The sequence below is a fragment of the Phacochoerus africanus genome, chromosome 9 (genome assembly GCF_016906955.1).
Source record: "Phacochoerus africanus isolate WHEZ1 chromosome 9, ROS_Pafr_v1, whole genome shotgun sequence".
Lineage (NCBI taxonomy): Eukaryota > Metazoa > Chordata > Mammalia > Artiodactyla > Suidae > Phacochoerus > Phacochoerus africanus.
The window spans coordinates 1642721-1663715 of record NC_062552.1 but is presented as its reverse complement, the minus strand read 5'-3'; the positions used below and the strand labels follow the sequence as shown (position 1 = coordinate 1663715).

At 49.6% G+C, this 20995-nt stretch overlaps 1 protein-coding gene across 10 annotated transcripts in view; it reads left to right on the top strand.

Moving 5' to 3' along the window:
- MYLK4 (myosin light chain kinase family member 4) overlaps positions 1-20995 on the top strand; it is an 85740-nt gene that overhangs the window by 1440 nt on the left and 63305 nt on the right. For 6 of the 10 annotated variants that reach the window (XM_047797247.1, XM_047797254.1, XM_047797255.1 and 3 more), the window contains exons 2-5: positions 1065-1270; positions 9811-9956; positions 13938-14076; positions 15287-15565. In XM_047797247.1, the coding sequence (XP_047653203.1) occupies positions 14074-14076; positions 15287-15565 (282 nt within the window). In that variant the 5' untranslated portion in view covers positions 1065-1270; positions 9811-9956; positions 13938-14073. Of the gene's footprint in view, positions 1-1064; positions 1271-9810; positions 9957-13937; positions 14077-15286; positions 15566-19699; positions 20129-20995 lie in introns of those variants that run through there. The other 4 variants (XM_047797249.1, XM_047797248.1, XM_047797252.1 and 1 more) reach the window with 3 other exon arrangements.

The following is a 20995-nucleotide window of genomic DNA, read 5'->3' as shown; positions in this document are numbered from 1 at the left end:
ATTCGTTAACCACTGAGCCATGACGGGAGCTCCTTCAGTGATTAACTTTTGTCCTCCCTGGGCAGAGGGGGAGGGGGGACACCCCCAGATTTATGTCCTGCTCTTGGGCAAATTAGCTTCTTCTCAGCTCTCTTCAGCTCAAAATAATCCTTATGCCATATACTCTGCCACCCTTCAGGTTCCAGGGCGGTCCTCAGCAGGAATTTTGGAGGAAATATTACTAAATATGGAAATGTAATGCACTGCCTTAATTTTAAACATGTATAGAAATATATGGACATGCGGTCACCTCTAACACAAGCAAAATACTTTAAAATAGTATTTTAAACAATTGGACAACAACTGTGAAGTTTCCTGAATTTTTTTTTTAATAAATGTGAGGCTTAAAACTTTTTTTAAAAGAAATAATACATGCTTATCAGGGAAAGTCTACGCAGAGATCCTCCTGGTTAATATTTTAGCTCCCTCTTCCAGTCTTTCAAAATGCACTTCAATATCACACTGTGCACTTACCTGTAATTTCATTCTTTATTGTTACCTGATGCATATTTTTTAATTTTAATTTTTTTTTGTCTTTTTTGTTTTTGTTGTTATTGTTGTTGTTGTTGCTATTTCTTGGGCCGCTCCTGCGGCATATGGAGGTTCCCAGGCTAGGGGTCGAATCGGAGCTGTAGCCGCCGGCCTACGCCACAGCCACAGCAGCGCGGGATCCGAGCCGCGTCTGCGACCTACACCACAGCTCACGGCAACGCCGGATCCTTAACCCACCTAAGAAGGCCAGGGATTGAACCCGCAACCTCATGGTTCCCAGTCGGATTCGTTAACCACTGCGCCACGACAGGAACTCCCTTGATATATATTTTTAAAAGTTTTTATTATAGTGGGAAAATATTCAGTGTGTAATATGGAGTAAGAATGACAAGTGACAAACTCATTTATATCATGTAATCCCATTTTATTTTTATACATGTGTTTATGTATATTGTATATGATATATGAAAGAAAAAATAGGAAAAGTATAGAGAGAAAACTCTCTGTGTGTGATATGTACTTTCTTCCCACAGTCCCGTACATGAGTGAAATTGTGCCATTTGGCTGGACTGTGGGTGAAGATACTCGGGGCTTGCCCCAGAATCTGGGCTCGAGTTGCCACAGTTGACCTCGGACAAGCTCCTTACCTTCCCAGCCTCAGCTTCCAAATCTAAGAGGGAAACAGCAATGCCTCTCTCCCAGCCTCTTGTGAGAATTCAGCGATCTCACGGATGTGAAGGTGACAGTAAGCCCTCCACTGCTCCTTTTTCCTGGACCCCAGCTCATTCTGTCTGAAGTTCAGAGTTTTCTCCACTAGATGGTGGTGGTAGAAAAACAAAATGAATAAATCATACCAGCTTTTCTAACTAAATTTAAGCTTTCTTTTTAAATCAGCACGCACACCACCGTTTGGAAGGTTGCAGGAAACGAGAGCAACATAAAGCAGTAAACCCTAGGCCTAAATTTCGCCTTCTCGTACCTCGCTGCTGAATTGTTTTCACCTGCTTCGTGGTTCACTTTGAACGGAGTCACCATCTTTGTCCTCCTGCCCCAGCATCACAGTGGGGATGATGGATTCTGTGGGTGACTCGCCCTCTGTTCTGTGGCCACAAGGTCCTAAGTGCTGCCGTGTCACAAGGCCCCTGGTGTCACGGAGCCTCAGGCAGCATCTCGCCCCAGGATCCACGCCCTTTCGAGTCCCGTTAATCCCAGGGTGAGGCACATCCCTGAGGCTTTAGTCACTGTCCTAAAAGTCAGGCCACTCAGCCCGTGGCCATCTGCGCTGCCCGCTTGGGAGTGCCCTCCCCCAGCCCAACCTCCTGGGCCTTTCTTTTCCCGATTCCCCTCTGTAGCCCCTGGAACCTGCGCCGCATTTCTCATTGTCTTTATTCGGATACTTTGCACACAGTGTCTTGCTACTGTAATAAAGCCTTTGAGTGGTTCTGCTCTCCTGCTGGTCTTATGGGCATAAAACAAGTGTACTGACGTCTATTAATTTCTTTCGTATTCGGCCTTTGTGAGGGGACTTTTACGTGACTTTCAGTTGGTCCTCGTTGTGTACACATATATCTGAACGTTGTCACCGGTTCCTGGCACGGAGGTTCAGAAACCCCCGGAACTTCCTGACTGGCAGGAGAGCCAATGAGGTGATGGCACTGGGTCCCTAGAGAACTTCCGGCCCGGGCCGGTCACGTCACCCAAAAGACCCACCGCACAATCCAGGCCAGCCATGTGTAGTGTGGGGAGGGACGTGGGACGTGGAGTCGAGTCCCCTGGCCAGCGATTCAGTCAGCTGTGGAGCCTACACAGTGGGAGCCCCGTAAAACTCCGCAAAGGCTGGTGGCGCGTCCTGGTTGCTGAGCTTACCGACGGGGTGGGACGAGCCCTGTCTCCACGGACCTGCCACCAGACCTCGAGTTATGCGTATCCTTTGTTCAAAGACTCATCGGAAGTGCTTTCTCTGAGTTCTGTGATTTGGTCCAGAGAATGAGCAAACCTGGGGGTGGGGGGCCCACATCTGTAGCCAGTTGGTACGAGGGCAGCTGATCCCTGAGTCTTGAGGCTGGAGCGTGCAGTGGGTCACTCTTGTGGGCAACTGTGCCCTGACCAGTGGGTTCCGACACCAGCTGGGGAGCCTGTGTCGGATAGAATTGAACTGCAGGACGCCTAGTTGGTGTTGGCGGGTTCGTGTCCCAACAGTGCTTCTCTTTCTTTCTGAATCGCACTGGCCAGTCCTAGCTACTGTTAAACCATTGGAGAAAGTAGCTCTCTTGACCGTATCAAGTGAAATGTGCAATGACATAGACAAAATTCTGCTTCCATCTCTGATTTTGAAAAACTTCTGGTAAAACAAAGATACCGCGTTACCGCACTGGGTTGTTTGCTTTGCTTCCAGCTAGCGGCCACCGTTGTGTTAACGGCAAAAACACTACGACACTCGTCAGCTCTTCTCACGCTTCTCACCCTGGCGGCCTTTCCCGTCGTTGGCCGTCTGGGTTTCGTTTACTCCTCCGTTTAGAGGAGTCTCTTCATCATCCTGGACCCTCCAGGCTGGTTTGGTCCCTTCGCTCGTTTGAGTTCTTGTCTGTCCCTCACAGCAGGTGCCTCTTGGTAGTGTCATGGCCCACTTTCCTGTCTGTCGCCGCTCCTGCCAGCTTCCATTCCAGGACGGGCAGGCCCCAGCCGGGCGGAGGGGCGCTAAGCATGGCCTGGGAAAGGACCGGGAGCGAAACAGGCAGGCAGGTGTCAGGGCGGGCCTGACCCCTCGCCCTAAGGGTCACATCAGGACTGTTGTGTTTTGTCCGGAGAAACAGCCTGGACGGGGCTTTTCATTATCTAAGGCTGAGATGAAGAGCTGCTGACGTGGAGCTGTCTAGAGAACCTTCCATAAAGAAAAGACACTTTTCTGGAGGTGGGAGTAAGATGGTCTCCTAGGGTCGGAGAAGAGGTGCCACTGGGAGGGAGACGGGGTTGCTCTGGGGGGAGATGGGTTTCCATGGAGGGGAGAAGAGAACGTGGAGAGTGAGCCGTGCATCTGTGTTCTTCTTGTTCATCAAACTGAAGCCGCCAGGGGGCTGAAGACCAGAGCGGGAGCTCATGATTTGGAGAAACGGCCTTCTGGGCACAAATCTGGGTCTGGAAGACCCAGCAGCACTGTGTTGGAGGGGAGGCCACCTCCCCCAGCTCTCTCTGGCTCTGGGGACAGGGGCCCCCACAGCTCAGACCCTGGTGTTTGCACCATGGCGCTACCAGCTGGGCCAGTGCCCAGGCTTCTTCAAGCAGGGTGTTGACCGTGGCCATCCCCCAGCAGGCGGGAGGACCCTGCAGACACACGCGAGGACCATAGCCCAGAGAACACTTGGTGGCCTTCCTAAGCAGCTCTGGGAATTTCCAGAAATGAGCAGGGGGACACTGGTTGCTGTACAGTGGCCTGTTGGCAGAAGGGTCTCCAAGTGTAGTGGAGAGTCTCAGAGACACATTAAAAATTAACCTTAAGTCCAACCAATGAGCCTTTCACACGGAATAAACGGAAGAGCAGAAATGAGCCTTGGCCTCTGCCTGCTGCCACAGGCAAAAAGTCATTCAAATTGGACCACAGGTCTCGGTGTGAAAGCATGAAGCTTCTGTAAGGAGACATGGAAGAATGGCTTCAGGGCTTCGGGTTCATAAGCGTTTCTTACTGAGCACCTAGACAGCACTAGGCGTTAAAAATATATGTAAATTGGACTTAATTAAAATGTAAAAATATCTGCTCTTCAAAAGACGTCTGTGGGAAACTAAAAACGCATGTCATAGACCGAGAGAAAATATTTGCAATACATATATCTGCACTGGCCTTGTAATCAGAGTATATAAAGAATTATTGCAACTCAATAATAAGACAAAACACCCCCGTTTTTAAATGGGCAAAAGGCATAAAGGAATACTTCAGGAGTTCCTGTTGAGGCTCAGTGGATTAGGAACCAGACTAGTGTCCATGAGGATGTGGGTTTGATTCCTGTCCCCACTCAGTGGGTTAAGGATCTGGCATTGCTGTGAGCTGTGATGCAAGTTGCAGACAAGGCTTGGATCCTCCGTTGCTGTGGCCGTGGTGTAGACCAGCAGCTGTAGTTCCAATTTGACCTCTACCCTGGGGACTTCCATGTGCTGGGGCCCTAAAGAGACCAAAAAAAAAAAAAAAAAACCAAACCAAAACAGACAACAACAACAACAACAAAAAGAATACTTCACACAAAAGAAGATATATGAATAGAAAGCACACATGAAGCAGCACAGTGAAACACATGAAAACCGTCATGAGATACTGCTGAACTCAGTCTAGAACAACTGAAAATACAGACAATATTAAGTGTTGGCAAAGACAAGGCATGGAGGGAACCTGAGCGTTGCTCTGGAGAGCGCAAAATGGTTAAGTCACTTTGGAAAATCATTTGGCAGTTTTCTTTTTAAATTAAACATATTGAAATACAGTTGATTTACAAGGCGGCGCCAATTTCTTCGGTACAGCAAAGTGCCCCAGTCAGATATATATACACACACGCCCTTTCTTCTGTTGGCTTCCATTATGGCCTATCCCATGAGACTGGATGTAGTTCCCCCACGCTGAACAGCTGGACCTCATGGCTCCTCCATGCTCAATGGAATAGTTTGCATCCATCAACCCCAAACTCCCCGTCCTCCCACTCCAATTTTCTTCAAAAGAGAAACACACTCTTGCCGCATGATTCCCGAGAGAGATAGAAACACATTCATGTGTTCACAAGATGTCTTGAATGCAAATTCTCACCACAGCCTTGTTCATAATAGTCCTAAAATGGCAACACCCGAACGGCCATCAAAAGCCAAATGGAAAAATCATGGTGTATTTATGCGGTGGGAAAGGAGCTGCCAATACACGCACAGGAGAGCCTGTCTCCCCCTGAGCCTTGTGCCCTTTCTTCTTACCTGCAGGGTCTCCGGGGGAGACACTGGCAAGACACCTCACTGTCAAGCACGGTACTTAGAATAGAAAAAAATTCTTTAAAAGTAATTAAATTAACGTTAATTAAAAACATCAAAGACTCCTACATGGCAGTAAGAAAACAGCAAATTTAATGAAAACTGAGCAAAGAACAAACATGTACCTAATAAAAGACAAAGACCAAACAGCATGCGTATACCCACGTGTATGTACATACAAAAAAGATTCTTAGCCCTTTGGTAACCAGAGGAATGCAGTGTACATTTAATGAGGATGTTACCACATGTACTCCAGTACTCACTGCAGCACTCTACACAACAGCCAAGACATGGAAACAACCAAAATGTCCCTCGACAGAGGAGCGGATCAAGAAGATGTGGTACCGATACGCAATGGAATATTACTCAGCCATTAAGAGGAAAGAAGTAATGACATTTGCGGCCACATGGACGGGCCTAGAAGTTATCATGCTCAGTGAGGTCAGTCAGACGGTGAGACACCAACATCATATGCCTTCACTGACATGCGGAATCTAAAGAAAGGACGCAATGAACTTTGCAGAACAGATACCGACTCACAGGCTTTGAAAAACTTACGGTTTCCGAAGGAGACAGGTTGTGGGTTCGGGATGGAAATGCTGTAAGACTGGGTTGTGATGATCGTTGTGCACCTTTAAATGTAATAAAATTCATTAAAAATAAGGATATGACTGCACATCCACTAGATTAGCAACATTTCAAGTGTTGTTGAAGATACAGAGCAACGGGAACGTTCCCGCAGTGCTGGCAGTTCTCTGTTGGCGCCCGCGCTGCCACGTGCGTCAGGCGTCGCGGTGAAGTTCTTACCGGCTCCACGGAGCACGTCTGGAGCGCGCTTCCGCAGCGGGGCGCACGCACACGCCTTACAACGCGTGAATAATGAAACACTGGATAGTAATGAAAACCAGGAGAAACACCTATCCACAATAATATGATGGCTCAAAGGTAATTTTAAATGAAAAAAAAAAAAAACCCAAATAATATAAACAGTACAAATACATTTACGCACAAGTCCAAATCCAACAAAACAAAGCTTTACATTTAGAGTGTACGTACAGGTGCTAAAAACTGCAAAGAAAGTAAAAGAAAGGACTATAAACTTTCAGATTAGTAGTAGTTAATTCATGGGGGAGGACAAGGAATGGGATTTGGAGTTGCTGGCAATATGCCAGCTCTGGCGGTGACTCTTTGGGTGTTGGTAATTGTCTCTTAGACGGTTCTTACAATTCTTTGTACTTTCCACAGGCACATGTTACAGTGGAGGAAAAAAAGTATTTTAAGTTAATGTGACTTCATTTTGCAGCCACAGGCTGGTAATGTCCTCGCATACAGTGAGCAAGAAGTGGTCTTGCTCAAGGATTCAGAAAACTGAGATGCTTGGGACTCGTTTTCCCTTTAGAACTGAGCCTCTACAGTGCTCAGTGGACACTCTTATTTTTTATGAGAGTTGGTCACATTAGTGCCAAAAAATATTACCAATCCTGACCATAAAGGCTGCCATTTATCAAGCACCTCTGATGCCTCAGCTGTCTTCTCCCCCTTCTTTTTAGGGCCACTCTTGCCCTCTCTGCTGCCGTCTCTTCCCGTGGAAACTTTCTCTCCTGAACCTTACCCTCTGGGGAAACGCAAGCCAACATTTGGTCCCAAGAGCATGGCTTGGGCTTTGCACTTCTGTAATTTCATGCCTTGTTCCTGTCATAAGCTTCTTCTAGCCTGTGAAATTAACTTCCAATTTAGAAGGCAGAAAAGCAGTCTCAAGAACATAAACATAAATATACCCTTCCTCAAATTCCAACTGGGGGGAAAAAAAAAAGATGATTCATGCTGCAGAATGGAATTTTTACAATTCGGGCGTGAATACTCCCCCTTTCCCTGGTTGTTTCGGATGGTCTCAGCAGCCGCGAAGGTTTTACCTTATAGCAAGCGTTTTATTTGTTCTTTCCTTTTCGGGCGTAAAGAAGCAATGCGAGGGAGGGCCGTGTGTGGAATGGGGGCAGGGCAGCGAGAACCTGTGGTGATAGTTGGAACTGGAAAACTCGCAGTGTGAACTCATGATTTAAAACCTCATCTTTCCTCGCTCCCTCCGCTGAAAGGACTGGAAGCAATGACAGCCCAGCAGCAAAGAACACTCTCGCCGCCCCCATGGTGATTTCTACATGTCATTCTTCTCCAGAAGGGACAAGAAGTGGCAGATTCTAGAAACAGGGCAGGACATCTACAAGGTGGGCTTGTACCATCTCGTTATGCCAGAGTAAGGCCGCGTCAAAAGTATGAGGGCGCCCCCACCGGCCAAAGCTGGGACAAGTTGAGCGTGAGGACGAGCAACACAGGGAATGTTTATTCGTTTTTGGAAATCCATGGGTTCATACTGATGCCAAAAAGGGAGTGAGATCAGGCTGGGGATGGAGAGTCCTTCTTCCGAGCAGAATACCTGTCGGTCGATGCAGAAGACGACAGAACTAGAAAATCATCCTTTAAGGGTCCCTGCGGTCATGACTGCTTCAGGCAAGAGTGAAAACTGCAAGTGACAGATCCCTGGGGAACAGGACACCCTCCTGTCCTCTGAAGTTGTGCCTTTCGTACAAAAGAACAAAGGGTAACTTTACTTTGGAGAAATCTGGCAGATGCCACCTGCATCAGGTCACCACATTTAATGTGACTCATCACGACACAGGCTACCCCACGAACCCCCTGTTGTGACAGTCCATCACGTCGGTGGTTTTCCCGCCCAGTGGTTTACCTGGTAAACAGGCAGGCAGTTCAGATGGGCAGATACGTTATGAAGAAATATCTGGAGTCTCCAAAAATATCGATGTCATGGAAAGTTAAAGAAAAATGAGACTGGGTTATTGTTTCCTGACTAGATAAAAGGAGACAAGAGAGAAAGATGTGCCAACTGAATGTGTTGTGTGATTTTTGACTGGATCCTGTCTTGTCGTCGAGGAGACATGTGGATGCACTGGGGATAAAGTTTCAGGAGGTCTGTAACTTCCTCTCTGAAAAGAGGCACAGCAGATACCGGAAACAGAAGCACTTGGTGAACCTAGTGCAGGACGTGTGGATATTCCTCATGCTCTTCCTGCAGATTCTCTGTAGGTTTTAAGTTCTAAAAGAATAAGTCCAAGGAAAGAAAATATATCCAACAAAAATTCCACGGAATGCGTATTCACTTTGGAAATGTATTTGTGGATTTATGAATCCTATTGACCCAGGTACTTTGTTCCTGTCGAATAGCATTCATGTCATTTCCCAAGCAGTGTGTTAAGTCAGTGACGTGTATTTACATTTTATAAGAAAATTAAAAAAAGTTGATACTTAGATGAACAAATTGTGCAGCCATTATAGAACTAAAGAGCTAAAACGGCGTTTAGGAACTTCCGAGGAGACTAAGGGTTAAGTGGTCCCGTCTAGGTTTTTATTTTCATTTTTTATTGCACAAAATTTAGCTCCTCACTCACGGTCACTTGGAAATTTTAAGGGTCTAATGTCAGCTGGGTTGTAAACAAGTCTGACTGTTCCAGAACATCAGAGCCCTCCTGGCTCCAAGTTTCCTATCCCCGGGGAGAAAGGAAGACAGAGAAGTTGGGTTTTAATTACTGTTAATTTTCTGCTAATCACGAAGTCACACAGCCTGTGGCAGTGCGACCAGGAGAAGGGTAAGAGTCTTAACTCTTCCTCACCCACCTTTTTGACGGGCCTTTCCTCCGGCCGAGTGACCCGACCGGTGTGGGCTGTGATTTACCGCTCCTTGGACCCAGCCTGGGTGCCCTGGAACAGCTGGCCACCGACGGCCGTGGTGCTCGCCTCCCTCTTTTAACAAGTTGACTTTTCATTATTCGTGTGATTGGGTTTCCTATTTCTAAACTACTTCCCTGAAGTATAACTTAGAGATCGTAAAATCCACCCGTCCTAAGTTCACAATTCCACTCTGTTTTAGGAAACCGAACGAGGTGCTCAAAGTGATTTTGTTCTGTTTTGTTTCGTTTGGCTGCACCCTCAGCTGTGGCAGTTCTGGGGCACAGGGGTCGAAGCTGCGCTGAGCTACAGCCTGTGCCGTGGCCCCGGCAATGCTGCACCCCAGGGAACTCCCAAGGGGGTCCGGACAGCTCCATCGCCCAGCAAGCTTTCGTTTACCGTGAACCCCTGTTCCTGCTCCCAGCCCCCGGCAATCTCCCACTGATCTACTTCCTGTGTCTGTGCATTTGCCTTTTCTGGACATTTCATACCAACGGAACCTCACCGTTGATGGTCTTTGTTTCTGGCTTTTTTTCACCTACACAGTGTCCTCGTGGGTCCGGGCGGCGGCGGGGTCAGTGCCTCATTCCTTCTCACGGTTGAGTGGCGTCGAATCCCATCGGCGCGCTGTATCCAAGGCCTTTCTCCAAACCCGTTGCTGGACACAGGGTCGAGTCCAGTTCCCAGCCGGTGTGAGTAACGCTGCTGTGGGCATTCGTGTGAGGCTCTGTGTTCACAGGTTTTCATTTCTCTTGGGAAGATACCTGGGAGGAGAATTACTAGGTCACACGGGAATAACGTGACAAGAAACTGCCAAGTTGTCTCCCAAGACGCCTGCACCACTTCAGGCTCCCACCAGCATGAACCCGGGGTTCCAGTTTCTCCACATCCTCACCAACATTTGCCTTCACCTGACCTTTTTGTTCGTTTTTTCTCTTTTTAGGGCCACACTCGTGGCCCATGGAGGTTTCCAGGCTAGGGGTGGAATCAGAGCTGCAGCTGGCGCCTACACCGCAGCAACTCAGGATTTGAACCACATCTGCGACCTACCCCACGGCTCATGGCAACGCCAGATCTTTACCCCACTGAGTGTGTCCGGGGGTGGAACCCACGTCCTCGTTGATGCTAGTCGGGTTGTTAACCTGCTGAGCCACAGGGGGAGCTCCCCCTTCATCTCGTTTTTTACTGTAGCTCTTCTAGTGGGTGTGAAATACTATTTTATTGTAGTTTTAATATGCACTTCCAAAATGACGGATTTTTGAGCATTTGTGTGTGTGTGCATGTTAGCTCTTCTTTTATATAACTTCTTTGATGAGATATCTTTCACATCTTTGGTCCATTAAAAAAAAAGTGGTGTGTCATCTTATCGTTGATTTATAAGAGTTTATTTCAGGACACAAGTCCTTTATCAAATATGTGATTTCACTGTATTTTCTCCAAGTCTGTAGCTTGTCTTTTCATTTTCCTATGGTGTCTCTTGAAGAGCAAGTATTGGATTTTGGTGACGTGCAATGTATTCGTTTTTGCTTTTATGGGTCGTACCCAGTGGTGCTTTTTAAAGAGAGGAAGAAAATGCAATAGTTGTGTGGAAAGTGGGGGGCCTTTCATTTGCATTTTGGTATTTGTGAAGATTGTTCCACTTTCGTGTGTAGACATTGAAGAAGGCTTGTCGTTCTGGAGACATTCAGAGTGTGCGTGCAGGTAGGAGGCACCACGTTGTCCAGTCTGGTGTGGATGCCGACCAGCCCGCAGTCACTGGCCACACGTGCTCCTAAGACAGCAGTCTTTTGCCAGTTTGTGGAAATGTCCCTTGAAAAGAACTGCAGTTTTGGGAGTTCCCGTTGTGGCGCAGCAGTAATGAATCCAAGTAGTATCCATGAGGATGTGGGTTCAATCCCTGGCCTCGTTCAGTGGGTCAGGGATCCAGCATTGCCGTGAGCTGTGGTGTGGTTTGCAGATGTGGCTCAGATCCCGTGTTGCTGTGGCTGTGGTGTAGGCCGGCAGCTGCAGCTCTGATTCGACCCCTAGCCTGGGAACTTCCATATGCTGCAGGTGCAGCCCTTAAAAAAAAAAAAAAAAAGAGACATTCCCGTTATTTATGGGCACGGACTTGGGGGCTGAGTCTCGGTGGACAGACCCCGGTGGGGATGCATGTAGTACCTGTCTGTCCTGATGGTCAGTATTGTACCAGGCTGCTTGTCCTCTGTGCCGCTGGAAGCTGGACACAGTGTGGCACAGCACAACTGCATTACTGTCATCTAGTCTTGGATGGCTTCTTTGAGTTGACTTTTCTTTTAGAACAAATGGACACAGTTAAAAACTTTGTCTCTAGTGATGAGTCAACAGATCTTTGCTGAATACACAGGATGCATGGGACTTCTGCGTGGAGTGACACCTTTCTGTCTCTGACCTGGACCTCTCCCCCGGCCTCATTCACCGCCGATGTCTAAAGGACATGTCAAACACTAAGGCCCTGGCTTTTTCCTCCAGATTGCTCCTCCCACAGCTTCTCCATCTTAGTCGATGTCCGCTTTCCCCTTCAGGGGCTCAGGGGAAATGTGGAAAGTGAGCCCCGCCTTCCATCTTTCTTTCGCTCCCGCAGCCAGTCGGTCATAAATCCGATTGGCCCTAGATGCAATAGGAAACCATAGGTGGGATTCCAGCACGGAAAAGGAGACGAGGGAACAGCTCGTAAAGTCTGAATAAAGCATGGAGCTTAGTTCTTAGTAATGCATCAGCATTGGTTCGAGAGCTGTAACACGCACAGTCTACCAATGTAAGATGCTAAAGGTCAGAGAACTCGGAGGCCAGGGCACAGAGGGACCTGCCATGCTGTCTTTCCACTTTTCACCGTTTCTGCAGCTCTTAGACCGCTCCAATGTAAAGATCATTAAGAAAAACCGCAGAGGAGCCGTTTCTGCTAGCTTCTGGCTGATTGGAGCCCATGGCTGGTTCTCCGGAGCTGATTGGCTGGCTGGGCGGAGGGATACACAGATCGTCCCATGTGGCTTTCTATGGGGATTTGCCACCTTCTCCGTACTTTTCACAATTTAATTCCTCCAAGGAAAATTGATGATCTCAAATCCGGTTGGTCTTTTTATAAAAACTTTGTTACATAATATATCTTTCACAAATATATATATATATTTTGTCTTTTTGTCTTTGCTATGGCCGCACCCGTGTCATATGGAGGTTCCCAGGCTAGGGTTCCAATCGGAGCTGTAGCCGCCCGCCTACACCACAGCCACAGCAAGTCCAGATCCAAGCCACCTCTGTGACCTTCACCCCAGCTCATGGCAACGCTGGATCCTTAACCCACTGAGCAAGGCCAGGGATGGAACCCACAACCTCCTGGTTCCTAGTCGGATTCGTTTCCACTGCGCCACAATGGGAACTCCAATATGTACTTTTGTTTAGTTTACTCTTCCTGAAGAGCCAAGTTTTCTCATCCTAGAAAAACACCCAAAGCTGGGCTTTTTAAAGATTATGCTGGAGTTCCCGTCGTGGCGCTGTGGTTAACGAATCCGACTAGGAACCACGAGGTTGCGGGTTCGACCCCTGCCCGTGCTCAGCTGGTTAACGATCCGGCGTTGCCGTGAGCTGTGGCGTAGGTCGCAGACGCGGCTCGGATCCCACGTTGCTGTGGCTCTGGCGTAGGCCGGTGGCTACAGCTCTGATTAGACCCCTAACCTGGGAACCTCCATATGCCGCGGGAGCGGCCCAAGAAACGGCAAAGAGACAAAAAAAAAAAAAAAAAAAAGATTATGCTGTAATTCTTTATACACTGCTTGAAATGGAAACGTGTTTTTATTTTATATGAAGTACATTGATCCGAATTAAAAGTAAGAACTCTTTTGGAAAAGCAGAGGGCCCTGGAGGCTTGGTGGTGTTGGGGTGGACGGAGAGGTGGCAAGGGTGAAAATGAGAGCGCGTGGGATGGTCTAGGTTATCAGTCCTGTTTTCTAGGGAGTCAGGGTTCTAGGCAACTTCAGTGAGTCTAGGAATACATGGCTCTTGGAATCGGGCAGGTGGGTCATTTGCACTGGGTTCTCATTTCTCCGCCTGTGACAAAGCCACAGGACAAAGGCAGAGGGCCTGTAGGGAGAGTGAATGAAAACTCACTCTCGTCCTGGATGCCTCTGCCTGTGACTTTTCCCTTGCTGTAAACAGCTGGAGATGTTGCGCATAATTTTAAGGGCTGAGATCATGAAAACTTGCTGGGTGCTTGCCTTCAGAAGCTCTCTCCTGCCGTCGCTGGCTGCATCCAAGTGCAAAGCGGGCAGAGAAGGCAGCCGTGGGGTTGCCATTCCCCAACCCCCGCTGCTGGGACTGTGCCCCAACTCTCAGGTCTGAAAGGGGCAGGAGGGAGGCTTCTGATGGCCAAGGACAAATGCAGGTTTGTGCTCCTGAGCGTGTTGTCACTCTGACAGGACGGGAAGGTGAAGGTGATATTTCATCCACTGTTACGGCCTGTCCTCTCCTTACCTGACCTCTGAAATGGAGCCATCAACTTTGAAAAGCCTGGTGTCTAAAATTAATATTCTTCCCCATCTGACTAAGAAGGCAACAGCTGAGCAACATGAGATCAAGGACCATCTGAGTTTAAACAGGGGCTCAAAGTGGCATTTGAGAGAGAGGACACTTCCTCTCAGAGTGGACACTTGTCTTTTCAGAAGACTTATTCTGGCTGCGGGTAAAGACTGTCATCAGAGCTGCTCGTCGGTCTGAACTCTTTGAAACTTCTCTTTATCTTCTGGAATGTATGTGCTGCCCCTGGAGCTGCCGAAACCCTGGAATGTCCTCCTATAAATGGTAATTGCTCTATTTTTTTTTTCTTTCTATGTTGCTTTAAGTAACAAGTTGTACCAAACTCCAGGGAGGCCTTAACGTTTAGTATTACTTTGCCAGATTTTAGATCTTGGGCCCAAGCTTTTGTTTAAATATGTTAATTTTTTTGTGGCTTCTTGACCCAAACTAAGTACTATCTCCAACGACCTATTACATTTTAGTGGTAGTTTATCTTAGAAGTAGCCATGTAATCCTCATTTTAAGAAAGTTTTTTTTTTTTTAGGGAAACTTGCAAGGAGGCTAATGATGGTCTATAGGGTATTTACAGAGCTCTGTTCACACACTGGTGTGTTTAAAAGTGAGGTCTTTGTATGGCCAAGTAGAATTTTGCAGAACATTGGATTTTAAATAATTTGGAACTCAAGTCATCATTTCACTAGATGTGTTAAGAAAATGAAAGATGAAGTTTTGTGGCGATGTTTACAGAGGATTTCAAAAGGGGGAAAAGCTGGAAGAAGCCATTTCCAGAAAGTCTCCAGCAGGGGGCCTCAGGAGGGAACGGCTGTCTCCTGGGATGGAGCGAAGCGTAGATACGAAGTATCAGGGCATAGGATGCCTTTTACTGGATTTGTAGGCAAGGGTTTCAAGGAAGCACAAAGATGTGACCTCCTGGGGACTAAGCTGCTAATGAGGATGCAAAGAAAGGCGCCTGGGACTCTTACAAAGGAGGGAGGGGCTGGAAAGAAACAAAGTTCTTTTAAAAATAAACAGCATACCTTTTAAGATGTGGCAGAGCAAGGCTCTGGGAAGGCTTGGGTGAGCCCACTCCCCCAAGGGGCAACATTCCCCAGGGGAGCATAAGAGGAGACCCCCCCCCCATCTTCCCCAGCAAGACCCCCGCCTCCCGCAGGAGAAGAAAACCCCAGGTAAACCCAAAGACGCTCTGCATCCTGTGCTTACCCCTTGACATAAATCTTCTGCAGGAAAAAACCTAGTGGCCCAGTGAAACTTCAGGTTGCCCCTTACTGTTTGCTTTTGTAGGACCAAGTTGGGGAAAGGGACCTTTTTCCTTTCAGACTTGCAGCATTTGAAAGTCACTGTCATGTCTGGGTTTCCCTTGGGATTTCGCATCCCTTCTCCCGTTTACATAGAAGCGGCTTCAGAATTTTCCCTGGTCGTCTCCCCAGAGTCAAACGTGTGAGTCAGGGATGAGAACTGTTTCTCTTCTTCCCAGTCGAGAGGACAGTGTGCTCAGCAGTCACGACTGCGTCCTGATTTACAGACCGGAGCCAGAGGGCGACGAGAACCGCGCTGCGGCCGGAACGTGATCGGACTTGCCACCCAGATGCTGCAAGCGAAGCGGCTGGGACAGGGCCCCACGTGCTGCCCCGGCGGCCGGCCGGAGGAGAGGGCCTGTTTTCCGGAGGATGGATGCATGGAAGAGATGGAGAGAGGGAAGTGTTTTCTGGAAGAGACTTCTAGTGAGCAGGATTCGAGGTCCGGAAAGAACCAGGTAACCGTGCTAATTAAGGCTCCTCCGAGGGGCCGTTCTCGCTAAAGTGGTACGTTCCTTAGACAGCTTTCAGCTGTCACCGGGCGGAATGAAGGACCTTTCCCGAACAGGCGACTTGCACTTTGTTTCCGGGAGGCCCGCGTGAGGTGTGAGGACCATTCGCAGGCCCTGGCGTGGGCGGCCCTCCCTGCAGCCGCCCCGCAGCCGCCCGGCAGCCCGTCGAGAATGCGTGGAAACCCCCACTGCCTCGGCAGGCTGGAGTCCCAGCCTGGGTTTGGGCGCGGATCGGGCGGGCTGTGGACCGTGGCGTCGGAGTCAGGGACAAGCGAGCCTTGCCTGACGGCCGCCGCCGCCTCGCAGGCCCCGTTCTGGCTGCGGGCTCTCCGGCCAGGACTGTCCCGACCCAGGGGCTGCCTGGCGGAGCCGTGGGCCCTTCGCTGCAGGAAAAGCGAACGTACAGCGAGCCCTGAGCGTAGGACCTGTCCCCAGCGGGGGCGGAGAGTAGGAGTCGGTTGGCAACGCCGCCCCCCAGCTCGGGGGTCCCCATGCGGTCCCGTCCCCGGCAGCGCCCCTCCCGCCAGCGCCCGGCTGGGCCTCGTTGGGTTCCCTGGCGCTCAGGTCCGCCTCGCGTTCTCGGTTGCTTTCCTGGTAAAGGCTCCGAATAGGCACCAGGCATGTTTGTGCAACGACAGGTGTATTTCGGTGAGGTCGGCCTTCCGGCTGAGCGCGGGGAATCATTGTCTTTAATCATCAGAGGAAGGGATCGTTGTGAGGCCAGTTTGGGAAACGTCCCCCTCTGTCCAGCTGCTATTCCGGAAAACCCTCTCCGGGTGGGAAGGGCGCTGCTGAGGAGGAGACAGAGAAACACAGCCATGGATTCGAAGGCCAGAGGGTCCTTTCACTGTGCGGGACCAAGTGTAGGAGGCAGAAGGACTGAGTCAGGGTGAAACTCAGGTGTTTTGAGGCTTCCACTCTTCCAGGAAGTCAACATTTTTTTTTTTCATTTTTAAAAGTTGTTTTTATTGAAGTATAGTTGATTTACAGTGTGACAATTTCTGCTCTACAACAGAGTGATTCAGTTATACACATTCACGCATCCATCTCTTTCAGGTTCTTTCGCCAGGTAGACCATCGCAGACTCTTGGGCAGAGTTCCCTGTGCTGGACAGCAGGTCCCCACTGGCCAGTCACTCCATAGACCTCAGGGTGCCCGTGCCAGTCCCAAGCCCCCAGTCCATCCCTCCCCGGCGTCAGGCTCTTGTTCAACAAGCCCCAAGAGGAAATTCCCACGGGCAGAGTTTAAGCAGGTGCCAGGGCTTCCTCATGAGGCTGCTTACAACCAAACGAACCACACAAGGATTTTCCTTCCTGTTCTTTAATTTCTGTAGAACAGAGGAGGCAAAATATTCTTATAATTTTCAAATAGCCAACTGCTTGTAATCATTTCAGTGAATTTGCTTATTTTCCCAGGACTGTTCTCCAGGTTCTGCGATATGATTTTTGTAAGCAGGTGGCATCTTTAAAGAGCGAAAGCAGGACTATCAACATTTTTAGAAGAAGTTTCTTTTGCGATGAGCCGCTCCTGAGTTTTAGGGGACACCGTTGGTTTGGTGTCCCCTGTGTGACCTGGGCCTCCTGGCATGGGCCCTGCGGTCACCGCTGTGTGGAAGGTGGGGAGGGACGGCCATATGTCCCATTCAGTTTCTCCTTGGTACGTGGCTGAGGGCCCAGAGATGTGGCAGTAAATTTCCCCAGCTCCCTCCCTTGCCTGGCGGGACGACGGGCACACGGATGGGAGGTGAGGAGCTCGCCTTTCTGTGTCTGCCAAGGCCACAGGGCCCCGGCTGCCCAGGGCGTGGGTGCCAGGCAGCCAGCAGGTCTTGGCAAGGGTGCGTGGAGAGGGCTCCCAGCAGCTCCGATGTCCTCAGGAATGCAGACAGAGCTAGGCCGACCCGTCTCCATGTCCCACTGGGGCCACGGGAAATCGTTACGGCACCGCTCTTTTCTCTCTGGGGCCGCAAAAAGATGCCTGCCGTGTTTTTCTCCACGTCTTCTTTCTCCTTTCTCCCTTTCCTCCTCGAGGAGATCAGAGCGGCTAATCATAGTGGAAACCCTCCCTACGCCGCATGAAAAGGATTTACCCCCAGTTTCAGGCGCTCTAGTGACATGGACACTGCTTTGAAGGCTCGATGTGCAATTTCTTGCGAGAAGAGTCCTTTCTCTTCCAACAGGACAAATTATGCATTCAGCAGCTTATATTTGTGAAGCTCAGAGGCTGATTCTTTTCCTGCTCTTAACCCAGTTTTTCTTTTTTCTTTTTCGTCTTTTTAGGGCCGAACCTACAGCATATGGAGGTCCCCAGGCTAGGGGTTGAATCAGAGCTATAGCTGCTGGCCTACACCACAGCCACAGCCACAGCAACGTCAGATCTGAGCAGCGTCAGTGACCTACACCATGCTCACGGCAACGCTGGATCCTTAACCCATTGAGCGAGGCCAGGAATCAAACCCTCGACCTCATGGATGCTAGTTGGGTTCGTTTCTGGTGAGCCACCAGGGGAACTCCAGATCCGAGCTGCGTCTGTGACCTACACCACAGCTCACGGCAACACCGGATCCTTAACCCACTGAGTGAGGCCAGGGATGGAACCTGTATCCTCGTGGATGCCAGTCAGATGTGCTTCTGCTGGGCCATGACTGGAACACCTTTTTTTTTTTTTTTTTAAATCAAGTGTTTCTATTTCAGTCATTTCTCCTCCTCCGGATTTATTTTTAAGTCTCTTCTTTTTTCCCCCTACTTCATTTTTTGTTGAATTGATTAAATACCACAGATTCTACTCTTCCCCATGTTTTGTTTCTTTTTCAACTTCCTTTTAGTTCTGTTTTCGAAAGACCTTCTCCTCGTACATTCTAAAGGGTGTCCCAAGTGGCTAGATAGTGTAGACGTTTAAAAGCCTTGAGCAGATACGTCGTAATAAACTAGATCCTAACGCACGCGATATGGTGTTGAAATAAAGTAAGACTCAAATAGCCGGTCAGGCCCCACGAGGGACGAGTTTAAGAGCTTCCGTGTTTACACCGTGAACTCATCGTAATGGCGCTCGAGACTGCTGTTGGTGTCGCTTTGGCGCAGCCAAGTCCAGGTCTGCCTCCCTCGTTAGTTCCCCGTCATCCACGTAAATGGCCCTTGTGCTGCACTTCCCTCAGATCTGATTTGCTGGTTCATACACACGTGCCCACGCACATGCAGGCACACGCGCACACACCGTGTGCTTAGTGGAAGACCAGGGAGCCAGATAGTGTTCTCAGGCCACCAGAGTCCACTCTCCTGCCTGCTCCTGTCTGCTCCATTGACTAAACCCATTCCTGCTTTTCATTTTTTATTTGTATTTTATTTTATTGTATTTTTTAGGGCTGCCCCCGTGGCATATGGAGGTCCCCAGGCTAGAGGTCTAATCGGAGCTGTAGCTGCCGGCCCACCCCACAGCCATAGCCACAGCTACAGCCACAGCCATGCCAGATCTGAGCCGCGTCTGTGACCTACACCACAGCTCACAGCAACGCTGGATTCTTAACCCACTGAGCGAGGCCAGGGATTGAACCTGCAACCTCATAGTTCCCAGTCGGATTCCTTTCCGCTTCTCCACGACGGGAACTCCCAGTCCTGCTTTTTATGCCTGAGGTTGTGTGTAATCATCTCCTCTGGTCCCTCCCCAGCCTCCCCCACAAGCCCCCAGCCCCCTCCCCTCCACCCACAAGGTGTGGTCCCCAGGGGCAGAGGGGAAGCTGTGGGCCAGGAGTGGGGACAGCTCCACGGGGGTGGGTCCGCAGCCTCTGGAATGGTTAAGTGCCTGGTACAAATGCTCCAAAGGCCAAACCATAGAATATTGAAGAACAGGACACGAGGAGGCAAGAGTGGGCTGGAGCAAAGCGCGGTGCTCCCTATGCCTTGGCAGTTGGCGCACGTAATGGCAGGTGGCATTTCTTGCCGAGCGGCTGTGGACTTGTACCATCACTCGTGGTCCCAGTGACTATAATTTCGATCTCAAAATAAGCTAGCTGGGGGTGGAAGGCTTGTGATTTTCACCTGCATTCGCCCACCCCTTCTCAGCTCCCCACCCGCCCTGGCAGCCGCCCAGCCGCAGGGACGGATGCCAGTTTCCGTGGTGCTAATGGCCCTTGAACTGGGGACAAGCGCCTTCCCGGTGGTGTCACTTGTCGCCAGCCGGTCTCCCTATGCCCCTGCACCTGTTTCAGATCTGTCACCCGGGCCATCATATTTTTCCTTTTAAAGAGGAGAATTATCCGTTGACGGTGTAACTGGAAACGTCTCCCGCAGGACCCGGCAGCCCCACGCCTCCTCCCCCGAGCAGAGTTCATGCTTAGGGACGTGCTGGTGCCGGGCCTGGGGAGGGACAGCGACCATGGACGTATCGCTCAGAAGAAAAGAAGTCTGGATCATAGGTAGCGTGTGCCTTCTCTCGTCTCCTGTCCTCTGGCGCGTCCTCCGGTCCGTGATGACACCGGGAGGACACAGACAGGCACCTGCTCTTGAGGACACCCAGGTAGTAATGTCATCACTTTTAACTGTGATGGGTCCGCTTCGCTGTCCTGTCTGAATGTTTCCAGCCAGGGAGTGGGCTTGCCCAAGCAGATGGCATGCATGTCCCCTCTTAATCCCTGCCCAGGATGGCCGTCTTAGGGAGTTGGGAGAAGAGGCAAGAGGCACATTTTGACGTTTCAAACTCTTCTTCGACTTTCGGGGAACCTGGAGGCAGCCATACCTGACGCATGCTGAAGTTGGCAGTCTATTTTTGTCTGAGAGAGCTAAAAATAATGTCAGCGTCTCTTCTTCTCCTAATTCTATGTGACTTATGAAAATTAAATGACACAAAAGCAAAACGTCCCTGCCCCCCTTTTAAGAAGTCTCTGCAAAAGCAGAATCTGAAGAGTGAGCCCCTCTTCTGACCACGCTGCTGTGAGCACGGCCTTCTGGGCTTTTCCTTTGCACGGTTGCCCCGTGATGCCATAGCTATTCCAGGGATGGAACTCAGTCAGAAAAAGGAGAATTCTGAAAGAAGAGAAATAATTCAGATTCTAAGGACAGCAGCACTTCCCAAGAGAAGGAAAATGAGCTCTTTCTACATATTTTATTCTTTTATCACTTAGCGTTGAATGTGTTATTTGTAAGACAATAGAAGGCAGTTTAGAAAATACTACAGAAAGTGTTCTGAATCACTGATTGACAGGGGTGTCCCCATTTTTTTTGGTCTTTTTTTTGGCCATTTCTGGGGCTGCTCCTGCTGCACATGAAGGTTCCCAAGCTAGGGGTCGAATTGGAGCTGTAGCCGCAGACCTACACCACAGCCACAGCCACGCCAGATCCGAGCCGAGTCTGTGACCTACACCACAGCTCACGGCAACGCCGGATC